A 16,040-nucleotide genomic window follows, 5' to 3' on the forward strand; every position below is an offset into this window, starting at 1 on the left:
ACAGTGAGACTGATATGAGAGTATATACAAGGGGGGGAAAGAAGCACTAATTTGTGGTGTGCACATTTAAATTCCACCCTCTCTATACATGTTGTGGCACGCAGTCAACTCTGAACTCTTGCTCTGCCTCGTCTATGATCCATTCACAACTCATCCAAGTGTATGTAAATAAACCACACTTTGTGACGCGTCATGAGAGGGTCATGAAGAAACCACTCCATGTTATAGAGAGCAGTTTAGAAGGTATTGGAATGTTAAATTTTGTGTTTGAATTCAGCTGGTTTATGGAGTAAATCTGACCTGTTTTGGGTCTCACAGCTGATGAACACACTGTCTGTGAATGGCCATTTACACACTTTAGTTATTGATTTCAGCCATTAAGATGAAAGTTTGAAAGAAACAGATGGATACTTAACATCGCCATCACATCGCCCTGTTGGTAAAAGAAAAACGCCCAGGTTTGTTCACTGGTCCACTGGTTCTCACCATGTTTGGCCCAGATAACTTTTGCTGTCAGGGTAAATGTTGTGCAAGACATACATATCTTAATGCAGTCCACACTGACTGACTGCATCTAGTAGATGTAACACCAAGGCATTCTCCAGCCAGCTGAGAAACTCTCAATAAGCACAAGCACTAATTGAAAAATGGAACAAAAGATGAAAACTTCCAAATATATATTTCTAATTATATATCTGCACACCTTCCTAGTTATACCCATTGACAGTAAAAACTGAGTTTGGGCTTATTGCAAATACTGTAAATGAAAAGCTTCTGTTAACATCCCCAGGTAGTTGGTCAGTTTTGGAGACAAGACTTTTGAAACTTTGATACTTGTTTTCACTCTAATCTTGTTTGCCAGCATTCAAATGGCCACATCCTGATGTTTTTTTTTTCTTTTTGTCCTGATTTCTATGTGTTTAACTTTATTAGAAAGCTTAGTATTTATACTTTCATGTAGTTTGTTCTTGGTTTGATTGTGGCTGGTCACAGTCAGATCTTTTTCATCCAATCAGAGAATTGCTTGGATGAAAAAATAACTGGTCACAACCAGCAAGTCAAAATACTGCAATAACTGGAAGAAATGGCAAAACAAGGCACTGATCCAGCGAAAACTCCAGATGAACATAATATCAACACTTGAATTTTGCTAATTAAGATTATGGGGTAAAGCATTCAAATATGCTTCGTTTGCATTTTATGTAGTATTTAGAAGTTACTCAAGCCTCACTTTTGAAAAGCTTCCTATGTCACTGCTCTTTTAGGTCCCTAACTTACATGGTAGCATTTATGGAGTCTTATTTAGCATCCTGCAGTCTGCTTTCACTGTGAGACCTGGTCATGTTGGCAGTTTTGTTGAATGTCCTCAACTTTGAACATTAGATCATTTGCCACAACTTGGAATTGCTTAATTCAAATCATTTTGAGAATTCCTCAAATCTCTTATCAGACTCACAGCATTGAACATCCATATGTCAAAATCTGTTAGGCTATTTTACCACACTCCACCATGAACTATTGCACTACTATACTGAGAAGGAAGGTTCTCAACTGTCCTGATGGACTTTATCTTCATTTGCAAATTATAAATCATGTCAGCAGAATAAATGATAAATCCCTCCTTCTTTTAGTGCCTTGCAGGGCCCAATAAAGCCGAAAAAACTAAATCCCTCTTGCACTTCATTATTTCCATCTTGTAAGGCACTTGTCCAAGATCATCTAATATATAATCCGCTCTGTTAATGTATTCCTTGTCCTGAGAGATGCTGTGACAAGTTGAGCATCATAGCATCATATAAGGCCGAAGAAAATGGGCCATGCAGCAGAAACATTATTGCTCTTGTTTCAACAACGCCACTGAAAGCTGCAGTCGGCCACAGCTTATTGCATACCGAGGTACATGCTCACAGGATTTGTCTGAAACTGTGAGAAAGATGACAACCACAGACAACAAAGAGTGACAAGGAAAGGAGTTTGCTGCTAAAAGGAAGTATTAAACAAAATACAAAAATAATGGAGAGAAACAAGAATAACATCTGTCCTGTCATGATAATTTTTGTAGCACTTGTATTCCAGCATTACTACAATGAGTCATTCAGCAAAGGTTTGTGAAGTATTATTACTAGTTTTAGAAACTATTCAGCCTGCCTGATAGTCTACTGGGGGATGGATTCAACCTCCCAGACCTCTAAAGTCTCCTGGTTCGGGTTGTACCCTGCATCACCAGAACCAGAACCACACATGGAGAAGCAGCATCCAGCTTCTATGCTCCACTAACCTGGAACCAACCTCCAGAAAACTGCAAAATAGCCGAAACAATGAGTTCCTTTAACTCAAGGCCAAAACTCATCTGTTGTCTTTGGTTCCCAATGGTGGGAAAATGAATCAACATTTTCGATGTGTATTTACTTGGTGATTATAATGAAAACATTTGACAAAATGGAAAATGTTTATTGCTGATAGAAAATATATTTACTGTATCAGGTTTTTATGACGTACTTTGAACTGCTCTGTTGGTGATATGTTCTATACAAATAAGCTACACTGTTAGACTTTTTATTGTAATTTTACAGTACCTTACTGGCAACACTGTTGCCAGTAAGTTACTGTAGAATGGTAATTACAGTAACTTACTGGCAACAGTGTTGCCAGTAAGTTGCCAGCAAGGTACTGTAATTACCATTCTACAGTACCTTACTGGCAACAGTGTTGCCAGTAAGGTACTGTAATCACCATTCTACAGTAACTTACTGGCGACTTACTGGCAACAGTGTTGCCAGTAAGTTACTGTAATCACCATTCTACGGTAACTTACTGGCAACTTACTGGCAACAGTGTTGCCAGTATGCGTTACTGTAATCACCATTCTACGGTAACTTACTGGCAACTTACTAACAGTGTTGCCAGTAAGTTACTGTAATCACCATTCTACAGTACCTTTACTGTTATGATATTTCACAGTTAATTTTTACTGTGAGTGTGATTTGCAGTTATAACTGCTTTACTGTAAATGTAGTTTATAGCATAAAACTGTAAATGTATTTTATAGTAAAGCTGGTCTACTGTAAACTTGTTTCACAACATAATGTCAGTTTTACTGTAAATTAAAGTTTACATTTTTTAATACAAGAATATTTTACCATAAACCGAAAAGTTTCACAAAAGAAATTTTAGTCCAAGTACTGTGAATAAAAACAGGTATTTATTTTCAGCAGATTTGTTGAAATAAAATCCATTTATATATTCGCAATGTCATAAAGAACAAAGTCACAATATAATATACAATGTGCTATAAAACAACAAAACCATAGAACACACTACAGGTCATGTCAATATTTTTATGGCACATGTATGTAGCAACATGAACATGTGTGCATCAAGTACCAGCCATAAACTATTAAAGACTGACTTTTAAAAAATATATAGAATATACTTCATTTAAAAAACCAGCAGAGGCTGCATTGTCAGAAAGCAGTTAACAGTAGCTTAAATGTGCTCTGTTACACAATACATCACAGTAACAGTGCAAGTGCGATAATGTACTATATGGTAGGCATTCATATCAATAAATATTGTTATATCAGATGCATTTCCTACATTAGAAGAACTTTTATTCCATTTGTCAAACAAAATCAGTGGGATCCATCTTGTGGAAGCTGAACTGTAAAGAATAAGACGATGTGGGAGGTCATGAGATGGTCAGGAAGTTATCTACATTTTCAAATCAACAGGAAGGCTGACAAATTAAACTGAAGTGACAATGTCCAAATGCATAAAATCATTGGCATAAAGCAGCATTAAGTTGATAATTTGTTTAAAAAAAAAAATCAATTACACTGAAGTGATAATAGAAGCTGCATAAAGAATGAGCAGGACTGGCTTCACTTCAGGTTTTTGGATTGTTTATGGCAAAAGCAGTCAGTCAGTCTTCACTAATTCAAACGATTGCGTACTGTATTGAGACCCTGCAAATGTCCCCAAGGAGACGATGAAGTACAACATGTCATAACAATCTTTTTAGTCATTTTGTTGGTGCTGATGGATTACTGCAAAGGTGTGCCTAATAAACTGAAAACTGCATAGTATAAAAAAAAACACCTCAATTAAACGACTACACACTTAAACATTTCTGTGATTTAGTAAGAGATGCAGCGACATCCACTTTTTACCACGGACACAGAAAAGATGCAGGCTACTCTAAAGGGCTATTGTGTAGGAATCGCATGCCATTTATAAATAATCATTAAAATCATATTAAAAAGGCTAAAGTAAAGTCAGAACATGCAAGATAGGAGGAAAAGACAATAAAATAATAAACATTTGGTAAAATGCTTACCTAGTTGGAAGTCCTCTATTCAAATTCAGCGAGTCGTTTGAGGAAGGTGTTGATCCGGGAGTTGACACTGACTACTTTCCTCTTGACAAGACTTCCCATCTTGCAGCTTGTACTGACTTTGGCTGTGCATTTGGTACCAACATCTGGATTGATCCTCACAAAGAATCTTTTAACAGAAATAAAATATATTAATTGTATTTTTTAAAATGAAGACATACAATACAGCAATCAGCTATGGTTCTTCATCATCAGTCAAACTGTCATTAAATTTAATTCATAAATGGCTTGGTGTAGAGTACTTACAGTTGTATCATCTCCAGCGTGGTGGATGCTGACTCCTGATACTCCAGATTGAAGTCATAATATGACCCAAAAAAGACAGCAAGGACACTGGCAAAGTCATGTAGTTGCTCAGGTTCGAAAAATACCTTCTTCTCCATACTGACCATCCACCAGGTTGCAGACATCAAGCTATTTCCTAAAATAGACAAACCCTTGTCAGGCTAATGCTAGTGAGTAAAAGTACAGACTACCATAACTATTACATACATTGCTACAAAAAAATTATAGTGATAGAAAATATTCCTCTTACCAAGCATGATTACCCTTGGTGTTGTAGGTAAGGTCATTTCCATCTCAACAGACATCTTGGTGGAAGATACCTTTGAAACATAAAAGGAAAACTCTTAAATATGAATTACTGGTAGTAATTTATATTTAAAGGGCCAGTTCACCCAGATTACAACAGGTTTTTGAGAACCTCACCCCGGAGACTAGACTAGACTTTACCCCTACATCCTGCTACCACTCTGAAACAACGGATGTGAATGACAGTTTGTGAGGCTAAATGAATTTTTTTAAAGCATTACATTCCACAAATACAGTATCTGAATGGCTAAGTACAATATGGGTTAACAAAATGTTTGTAATTTGGGTGAATTGATCCCTTTAACAAATTAATTGAACAATTCTGATTTAAGATGTGTGTTTTAAGTTAAGAGTCGATATAAAATTACATCAACCAAGATGAAGATTGAGTCCTCTTTTTCTTCTAAATGTTTTATTTTTCTCTGACGGAAGTAGGACATTGCTCTATTCCACAACGAAACCGATAATTAGCTGTGTGTTGATGTTTCTTCACATGAGTACAAAATTCTCTAAATTCTGAAGTACAAATGCTGCAGAATTTACACCTGTACATAGTTGCACCTGTTAGTACTGACTTAACTTTAAATTTGCAAGAGCATGGTTTAAACAGGTGAACAGTCCTTATATGTAACCAGGGTTGGAAATTAACTTTTTTGTCCACCTGCCACTGTGGCTGAACCAACTCAAAAAATAACAGAAACCACTTGAATGTTTTCCACCTTTGTCCTCATTTACAGACTCTTATACACTATGTTGGAGATGTAATGATACTTTAGCAGGCTAACTAGCTGTAGCAAGCTCAAAGTTATAGATTAGGTTAGCTGCTCCTCTACATTTCCAGATTATTTTGTGGCTTCAAATATGTTTGAAGAGCTGTCTTTTTACCTGTTGTCTTGTCTTTTCAAGAGTTGAAACTATGTTAGCACTCAGCAGGACAAAACTGCACAGCCACTTGGAGGGAAAAAGCTTGGGAGTTAAAAAAGTCATCTGACAAAAAGAAAAAAAAGAACAACGTTAGAATTCATCCTTGTTGACCTAGCTAATCTGCACTCTTAAAATTTGCAAGGTCATGGTTTAAACAAATGAACAGTTAGATGTATTTTTTTAAAAAAAAGGGGGGGGGATCAATTATCAGTTAACGTTATATTGTTCGACAAAGGATGTAACAACAATGCTAACAGACACTCATCACTGAGCTTATCTCAACCCAAAGCTAGTCGCTCGAGGAAGATTTAGCGGCAAAAGCCAAGCTAAAACCTTCGGTAAAATTAGCACCTTAGCTAACGTTAATTCCGAACCAGCTCAAAAAATAACACCATCATATTTTTCTATCTTTCACCTCATGCTAAGTTATAGCATTATAGCATGATGCTATAAGTTACGTTAGCTCCATCTAAAATATACATTGGCTTCAAACAGTTTTCTAAGTGTTTTTTTTACCTGTCTTGCGAAGAGCTGAAGCAGTGTGAGCCCACAGCACGGCGACAGAGCTGCACTTGCACTTGGACGGAAAAAGCTTCGGAGTTTAAAACAAACGTCATCAGAAAAACGTTGGAAGCGAAGCCACCCTTGATGACGTAGCTAGATAAACTGCATATTAATGTTAGCTAGGATGTGAAAAAACAAAAATACATGCTCTCTTTCTGCCTTAAAATATGTTAACCACTAAAGGAGTAAAAATACAGAAACAGAGAACCACGATGAAACATCTATGATGACCGTTGGAAATCAAATAGAATTCTTACATGGCCAGCGCAAAGACATTATTAGTACAGTACCACTACTGCAATGTGTAAACAGTAAATTACAACTTCAAAACATACAGTAAGTTACTGTAATGCTATGTACTATACCCATAATGCAATGCAAATTACAGTAACTAATTGTAAAGATGTTTTATGTTAGTTTACTGGGCATTTTGCGGTATTTAGCTGTAAAAAATACAGTAAAGGCTAACAGTGCAAGATATTATAAATACAGTACCACTACTGCAATGTGTAAACAGTAAATTACTGCAACTTCAAAACATACAGTAAGTTACTGTAATACTATGTCCTTTACCCATAATGCAATGCAAATTACAGTAACTAATTGTAAAGATGTTTTATGTTAGTTTTACTGGGCATTTTCCGGTATTTAGCTGTAGAAAATACAGCAAAGGCTAACAGTGTAGTTTCTCAGCCATCATTGTTCAGGTAATGTGTTACAAGAGAGATGGGCTGAGCATCTATATTTTTACTGTGTGAAACTGTGTGCCAACTTGAAAATATGGAAACAGTTCAATTTATATTGATTTTTATATGTTGAAAAATTCTATTAATTTGAAATATTATTCACTACTTTGGGCGGCTAAGCCCTCAAAACTGCTTAATGCAACTACTGCAAAGTTCCTGGTGACACAGTTATTAAGGGAGGAGGGGGAGTTGATTCAAAATACAACACTTATCTGACTGCAGCCAGATTTGTCACATTTTTTATGTCTACCTTTTGGTTGTAAGCAGTCGTTGCTTCAGGTGCTGACAGGGTTCAAGGCTCTGTAGTCCTGGACAGGGTGCTGACCAGTTTGATCTCCATAGATATTTATGCTAACTTCCCAAAAATGACCAGTTATTAAAAACCTCCCTTAAAGGTTTTATTTTATGATAACATCAACATGTTTTGAAGTAATTTTAAAGGGCTTGTGCATCAGTACTGAAAGGTGAATATTTCATTTTACCCAGAAGGTTATAATCGTCACAGTTCTGTTTCTGTGCTTATCAAATGGTCACAAGAAGACAAACAACCCGGAGTTTGTTGAGCTTTACTGGCAGTGTGGCTCAATATCTGTTAATGTGTTAACAACAGCTAGTAAGACATATCTGGGGACCACAGGTGAAACTGAAAAATCCTCCACAAGCTCTTCACCTGCATATAAAGCCTGAATACCGTTAGCTTAACGTTTCAATGAGCACGCTTCATTAGCACAACGCTGGATGTAACCTACTAATGAGGTCACATCCATTCCTAAATTAATCGCTCACTGATTTATTGATTTTTTTTCATTTATTTGCACCTTATGATAAACTTGATCTAAAACTAGATAAGAAAGGTCTAATTTAACTTCAGACTGAGAAAAAATATTCATGTATATATTTATTTATTCTGTTTATATAAACTTTTACATTTCATCTCTCGTTTTTTTTTATTATTTGAGTGCACAGACAAATTGTCCACTTTCCTCACTTTCTCCCTCCCTTTGCAGAGATCAATATCTGAGATAAAATAAATGGTAAAGTGAGATAACAGCAACTAATGCAAATTGTAGAGTAGTAAATTGTGAAAGAGAGGAAAGTGGACAACTTGTCTATGCACTCAAATAAAAGAGAGATGACATTTATACACACAAAATACAAATATACATGAACAATTGTGTATCTCAGACATCTGAGATGCCTGATTAAAACCTTGAGATACTTTCACACTGGCTGTTTAGTTAACAGTGCATGTTGTTTCAGACCTGTCTCACATGAAAGTTTTTTGATATACAATTGCACATTGGACTCCATCTACCAAGATTTTTAAATAAGCCGCTTGTTGTTTGAGTTTTATTTGCACAGTCCAAAGATCAGTATATACAGCAGCTGTATAAACAGGTAAATCCTTCTCAAGTTCAGGACAGTGTTGCTTGTACTGCAGCAGGTGAAGTTTGCCTACAGCAAAGATGAGGTCCTTCTTTTTTCTTGGGACATTGTTGGTCTGCGGTCTGGTTGGATCCCAGGAAACCATAGAAACCCAACTCCAGCAGATCATGGCCAGACTGGAGAAAATTGAGAGGGAGAACGAAGAGCGAGGTTAGTTAGCTGATTTCCTCATCTCTTTCAGTCATGTTTATGTTGTAGTGAGTACAAGCTTCAGGTTATTAATGGAAATTATCTGTGCTTCCAAAGCCAACAGGCCTCAAGTGGCATTCACTGCTGCACTCCTCGAGTCGCAGAATTGGACCTCCATAGGGCCTTTTGATAGTTGTCACACTCTGGAGTTCAGGAACGTGATAACGAACATTGGCAATGCGTATAATCCAGAGACAGGTACCTTCAACTATTACTACTAGTTATGGTTTTACCTTGTATTGCATTGGTCTGTAATTAAAGATATTAAACATTGGACAACAATGGAAGTTTTGAAGTTGTTGGTCATTGTACATTGTCCAGGTGTCGGCATCTCTCTCTCTAACACTGATGAGATGTTTGGACCTTGCTCTTTGTTCCTATCTGCCTGCAGGAATTTTCACAGCCCCAGTGAAAGGACTCTACTACTTCCGGTTCACCGGAATAGTTGGCAAGACAGGGAAGCTGAACGCAAGACTGAAGAAAAACAGTGAGAACATTGTCGCAATCTACCACAAAGCAGGGAGACAAGCCAGCGCTTCCAACGGAGTGGCGCTGGAGCTGGAGGAGGGGAACGAGATCTACATCCAGATCTGGGACAACGACCTGACCATTGCAGATCAAAGCCGGCTCAGCACCTTCAGCGGGTTCCTTGTCTTCCCTCTTTGAGGGAAACCCCTGACCACCAAAATGCAAAACGCATGATGTCATCTCTTGAATGTTTTGTGTAACTGAAAACTACAAACATAAAAAAAATAAAAACATAACACTCTACCAAGTTGTGCTGTATTTTTCTTCATTTAGTATTTGCTGCCAATTCTTTTTTTTCTTTGTTTTTTACAAGACTTATAGACTTCAATCATTTTTTCTGACTCTTTAGATCTTTTGTATTCACACTCACTCTGGGTTGCAGTCGTCTAATTATGTGTAAGTAATATAAACTTGCGTTTGAGTCTAATAATTTTAGGTGGGAAAAATTGTTTTGTAAAAAAAAAAAAAAATTGTAAAAAGAAAATGCATTTTCTTCATGTTCTATTGTGTATTTTATTACTTTAATTTTTTAATAACATCAAAAATTCTTAGAGAAATTTTAAGAGCTTTGCTCTATTTAAACCTGAGACATTTCGATTGTTGTGGTCCTGACTGTTGAAGTGAGGGTAGAAACCATGAGGTCCAAAGAGCTGTCTGAGGCTTTTAGAAATTACGGTAGGTAGTTTATGATTTGACAGTAAGTCTGTTATCAGTTCATATGGAGCAGAATGATAACATTCTATATATATATATATATATATATATATATATATATATATATATATATATATATATATATATATATATATATATATGAGACTGCACAGTGGCGCGGTAGAGTTGTTGCCTTGCAGCAAGAAGGTCCTGGGTTCGATTCCCGGCCGGAGGGTCTTTCTGGATGGAGTTTGCATGTTCTCCCTGTGCATGCTGGGTTCTCTCTGGGTTCTCCGGCTTCCTCCAACAGTCCAAAAACATGACTGTCAGGTTAATTGATCTCTCTAAATTCTCCCTAGGTGTGAGTGTGTGTGTGAATGGTTGTGTGTCCTGTATGTCTCTGTGTTGCCCTGTGACAGACTGGCGACCTGTCCAGTGTTTACCCCGCCTCTTGCCTGGAACGTAGCTGGAGATTGGCTCCCTGACCCCTCTAAGGGACAAGGGTGAACAGAAAATAGGTGGAGATATATATATATATATATATATATATGAATGAATTCAATTTTTGTGATAGATAACCAAACTTTAATAATGCCAACCAGTTCCCTATGACTTTTTCAAATATTGTATGAAGATCTGCCAATTTCTTGCAGTTTTTTAACAGCTAGAAATGGAGATTACTTTCCTAACCACTCTCCTTGCAATATGTTGTGGAAAGACATCCAGTAGTTGAAAGCAATGAGTTTATATGTCCTGTCATATTTATAATCCAGGGCAATAGTATTAACCAATTAGCTAAATATACAGACCCACTCAATGGATTACAATATGAGAATACATTGATAAGTGCAATTAATTCAGTAAACCATTTCACTAATTGAAATGCATTATGTTGATTAATTACACAAAGAGTGATGTTTTCAAGCCTTTATTTCTGTTAATTATGATCATTTCCACTTACAGATAATGAAAACACAACTTTTAAGATTAGAATATTACATCAGATCAATAAAATCAATGAAGTTTATTTGTGTAGCACTCAGTTACTGTTTTAATAAACGTTTTAAATACAGAAATGAGAGCCTAATGTAAAGTGTGGTTAATACCTGCTCAAAGATTATTTACAGAAGGCATTTTAAATCTGACAAATAGGCCTCAGCTGAACCCATGTTCTAATTTATTGAATTTGACTGTAAATAATAAAATATTCAGCTCCACTTTGTAGGAGATTGTTTGGGTTCTACTAATAATATTAGCACCAATGATTTTGTTGGGTAAATATAAATCTCAATTCTTCTCCTTTTTCACTCATCATCTGATGTATTTATTTTATTCTTTCTGAATATTTCTTTTACCTTATTTGCTGTATCTTTATATAAATGTTGATTTTAAGTATATATATAAAAAAAAAACATTTAAAATAGTTTCTTAAAGGGCCATACTTGCAAGATGTAGTGGCATCTGGTGGCTAAGAGTGAAAAGTACATAGAAAAGAAAAAAAAAAACTTAAAAATATAACCTGAAAGTTCTGCTGTTTTAAAACAAAACTAACAAGACTAAACACTGTTTCAAAACATTTCCACAGAACAAACATCTTTATTTAGTCACGCTGAAAGTTAAAAAGTTTTCACACTTTCCTTTAGTGCTCACAAAGTTCCTGTGAAGCCAGCACAGATTACAGATTCCCTTGCAGTCATGTTGCAGCTTCCAGGAACATGCTTGACATGCTGAGTCAGTGAGGCGCTTTGCATTTTACTGCACTGCAGCTGTCAGTCATGAGGTTATCATTGATTGGTTCCTCGGCAAGAGAAAATCATGCTCCACATGAGGGGATTAAAATAAAACTGTGTTCGGTCACCCGTGCAGCACAGAGCACAACCTCCACGTGTCAGATGTGTGTTTTACATGCATCAGTGTTTATATGGGTTTCGATTGGCAGGCACACACACACACACACACACGCACACAAACACAATATCTACAAACACAAAATGCAAGCCTTCAGAGAGAGCTGCAGGAATTTAATAGGATTAAAAGCAGATGACTGGAAATGTTATAGACACATGTTAGTTGGAGAGCTCAATAAGACTGGATTAAATCAGATTTTTGGGAATTCTCTTTTTTTCTATTGTGATTTGCTCATTTTAAAGAAAAACAAAATCAAGTTCTGTTTCAGGTAGCTCATATGGACCTTAGAACATAAGCAGATACTTACCTCCATCTATTTACCTTTTACAGCTTATCAGACATATGATTGACAAGGTAGCAGCCAACATCTCTTCAACTTCCTCCTCCAGCTGTGAGATATTTCTCTAATGAGCCCTGTGTCTCTCCTAAAGCATCCTCCAAAGTGGATGGATCCCAACTCCCTCCATTGGAATGCCACGAGAATGCACTGACGAGTATGAAGATATAACAGAGTTCAAAATATTTTTCAGTCCTTCCTGGTGGTCTTGAATTATTTATGTTAGGAGAGTTGATGTAATGCTGCATGTGTGAGAAAACAATCACTGAAGAACAGGGATGCTCTTTAGCAGCGTAAGTCAGCGGTTGCTACAGTGAGCGTAGCTGACATAACCCAAATCCACAGTGCCTGATTGCATATCCTAGAGATTAAATCCTCTCCCAGCATCGAGATTCCTTAAAGGTTGTCAACATTTCCAAAAAAGTGTGTTTCAAAACAGTGTCAAAAATATTTCATTTTCTTTTGCCATTGTCAATGATTGGAAAGGGAAGAAATAAAATTATATATGTGAATAAAGTCTCCAAACAATTTATTTATGCCTAATAAATGTGGCAGTTATGACATTATACGCTGCAAAGACACAAAATCATACCAAGTATTGCTAGTTTCTATTTCAAATATGTTAGTACACTTGAAATAAAAACTACCTTAAAAATAACTTTTCAGCAAGATATAGGAGCTTGTTTTAAGTCACTAATTTCTTACAAGTTCTTTTTTTATTATTTGTAATCTACAAAGATATTTAAACTAAAAACCATTCTGTTTCACAGTGTATTCAAATTGATTTGCAACATCAAATCCTTTTTATATTCTGGATAACTTTTATTTCAGGTTTGAAATACTTATCAAAGCACTAAAATTGAGATTTTTGTTGAATTTTTGAAAACAGACTAGATGTACCAATGTTTACAAACTGAGCTGTAAAGAAATGTTCAGTTTTGGCGCTCCTGTCCTTACCGTTTAAGTGCCAGAAGCCAACATTCTGATGTTTTCTAATCATGCTTTTGTTTTGAAGTGAGTGAAGACTGTTTACGCTGAGTTTGTTTTATCTAACTCTAATCTTAGAAGGACTAAACCAAAGATGTTGACCTCTCTAACTATAGGCACTCAGGTGAGGGTTGCTGAGGTGAAAGACTAAAACCCTGAACCAAACTAAGTTGATGTCAGGATGTAGAAATCTTTGCTTTTTTGCTTCCCGGTCAGGACTTTCTCCCGTCTGTATCAGCCTGAGTTGTGACAAGTAAATCTTTTCAGCGTCTTTCAATATGAATTATGGATTAACCCTAAACTTCAGAGCGTGCAGGGGATTTCTGTTGATTGAGTAGCATCCTGCTTTAAAACTTCTCCTGTTTGTATCACAGGTTTAGTGTGGATTTGGAAGAGGTTGCACAAAAAAGGGGTAAAATATTTGTATAATTTGCAGGGCATCCAAATGGAGCATTCTGTTAGCATGCTGGTATTCCCTCAGTGGCAGACCGATGATTATCTGTCGAGCTGAAACCTATTACCGGCATTCACTGTGGCAGTGAGCTCCCTCTGATGAGCAATTAGTTAGCATCAGTCCATTCTGGCAGACAATGTCTTGATGGTCCCACACAAACCAGATAAACAAAAGCCATTGATTTGTGAAAACCAGGCTCCTGTGCTAGCTGTGCTAATACATTTCTAATGGTTTGAGTCTGGATAGTGCTGTTTATAAAGCCACAAATGGAACGTAAAGCAAGTTTATCTTCCATTTTACAAACAGCTGTACTGCTCTACAACAGAAAATATTTGTACAGAAAAATTGTGTAATCACTTAATTTGGTGATCCTTATATATATATATATATTTTATTTATTTTTATTTTTTTTGCGAGAACAGCGTGTAATTTTAACAGTTAGGGAGAATTGTTATGAAGAACAAGGTTGACTCCCATCAGTTATAAAATCGTTAGCTGCGTTTCCATTACATATGTGAGCAAATTGTTGCCAATATACTACTGATGTTGAAAAAAAAAAAAAGCAATTTCGCAATCATGGTGTTTCCATTAAATAAGAAATTAAATTAAATCACACCAGAATAAGGTTGTTCACAGATAAGTCATTAAAAATTATGGCAGCTACGGATATGAACAGTTACATGAGAAATATTCATATTTCAGCCATGGTAGAGCTCATCATCAGCCATCAGTGGAGGTCTTGGCGTTGGCGCGACAAGCCCCTTGTAATTGGGAGCAGTTACGGGTGTGTATCATTTTGGGGAAATTGTAGATGGTGTGCTGTGAGAGTTGTGGGGGAATTAGCTGCACATTGTCAAAAAAAAGAAAAAAAAAAGTCATCCTCCTACTACTTGCAGTTGTCTGCTTCGGTTGTGGAATCATGTAACTCGTTTGATGCAAAAAAAGATGTATTTTGCGAAATACATTTATTTTGATACGGCAAAAAAAATCTCCTCAGCCCAGCACATAAACTTTTAATTAAAAAAACATGAGTTTTTGTTCAAAATTGCTGCCTTTCCGTTTAGCAATTTGATTTTTGTCATTTCTAAATTTTGTGCAATTTTCCATCCAAGAGGATGGAAACACACAAAATTGCACAAAATTTTGTGCAATTCTGTGCAATGACAGAGCAAAGTAGAGCTCACTGCAATAATGAGTGTAAGAATAAACCTTTTCTCTTCCAACATTTATAAAAGGGGTCTGTAAGTGTAGGAAGTGAGGTTAAATGGAATGTATGTTGGTTACAAATTGAGCCCTTTTCTTATTACCTGCAATGGCTTTCTTTCAGTTTAGTATTCATGGATTATTCGGTGGAACATAAGTACAAATTATCCCTATCTTTTGTTGACCAATTATATTATATACAAATATGGCCTTACACCCTGTCATTGTCCCAACAACCTTGTATTCTCCAGTTTTCAAAGAGATGCTCACTATCTAATTTACTTTTTGCTCTAGTTGTGACCTTTATTTAACGCGACAGGTAACCACAAACACTAAAAGGAAAACTAAGCGGGGAAAAAAGTCTAAATCTTGGACTCCAGGATGGATGTACGGACTCACAGTCTAGCACACACTAACACAGGCTGACGCACAGTTCTCAGAAAACAGACAAAGGCAGTAAAATGAATCAATAGGTCTGCTAACAACAGCAGCCACAGCTCAAAGATTGAATGTTTAAATGCTTGCAGAAGCAGCAACATTTAGTTATTTTATGTCCACAGAAACAGCAGCAGTGTGTGTAATAGACAGTTATTTAAATCACCATTAGGAAAGAGATGTAATAAACACACTTGTAATGGCAGCACATCATTTGTTTCCCTTGAATAGTTCAGATGAAGCCCAAAAGCTCCCACTGATGAGAAGATGGTGGATTTGATTTGATTTTCATCCTTCACTCACATACAAGAGTTCCAAGATGTTTTTCAGATAAAAATTGCATTATTTTCCAGACTTAGTTTTCCAGAGTCCACAGTCTTAAATTTCAATTTACATTATAAAAAGATGCTAAATTTCTGAATTTAGGGCGTTAGGAAGGATAGGACGAATGGAAAGGAGGACAGGAAATGGAGGAGGAATGATGGAAAGACTCAAAGTTTATAACAAAGAATGAAAACAAAGAATAGACACTAATGAGAATGTTTGGATAGTTGTGGGACTAACCTTTCCTTTACTCATCTTCTTTTTTCATACCAATTTAGATTAATAAAACATGCAAATAAAATTCCATGTTTTCCAGACTTTTCCAAATGTGTAGGACTTAAGCTCAAGGTAAGAATA

At 36.3% G+C, this 16,040-nt stretch overlaps 1 protein-coding gene across 1 annotated transcript; it reads left to right on the forward strand.

Annotated features, from left to right (window-relative positions):
- The first annotated feature begins 8,603 nt into the window (after positions 1 to 8,603).
- On the forward strand, positions 8,604 to 9,624 carry LOC122844721 (complement C1q-like protein 4). Its single transcript, XM_044140439.1, has 3 exons — positions 8,604 to 8,814; positions 8,911 to 9,051; positions 9,245 to 9,624. The coding sequence occupies exons 1-3, from the start codon at positions 8,685 to 8,687 to the stop codon at positions 9,517 to 9,519; spliced, it is 546 nt and encodes a 181-aa protein (XP_043996374.1). The 5' UTR covers positions 8,604 to 8,684; the 3' UTR covers positions 9,520 to 9,624.
- Positions 9,625 to 16,040: the final 6,416 nt, after the last annotated feature.

Source organism: Gambusia affinis, linkage group LG15, assembly GCF_019740435.1.
Source record: "Gambusia affinis linkage group LG15, SWU_Gaff_1.0, whole genome shotgun sequence".
In the NCBI taxonomy this organism is placed as follows: Eukaryota; Metazoa; Chordata; class Actinopteri; order Cyprinodontiformes; family Poeciliidae; genus Gambusia; species Gambusia affinis.

Coding starts and splice junctions, on each gene's coding strand:
- LOC122844721 (XM_044140439.1), top strand. CDS start 8,685: ATGAGGTCCTTCTTTTTTCTTGGGACATTGTTGGTCTGCGGTCTGGTT. Junction 8,815..8,910: donor GAGGGAGAACGAAGAGCGAG/GTTAGTTAGCTG, acceptor GTGCTTCCAAAG/CCAACAGGCCTCAAGTGGCA. Junction 9,052..9,244: donor TGCGTATAATCCAGAGACAG/GTACCTTCAACT, acceptor ATCTGCCTGCAG/GAATTTTCACAGCCCCAGTG.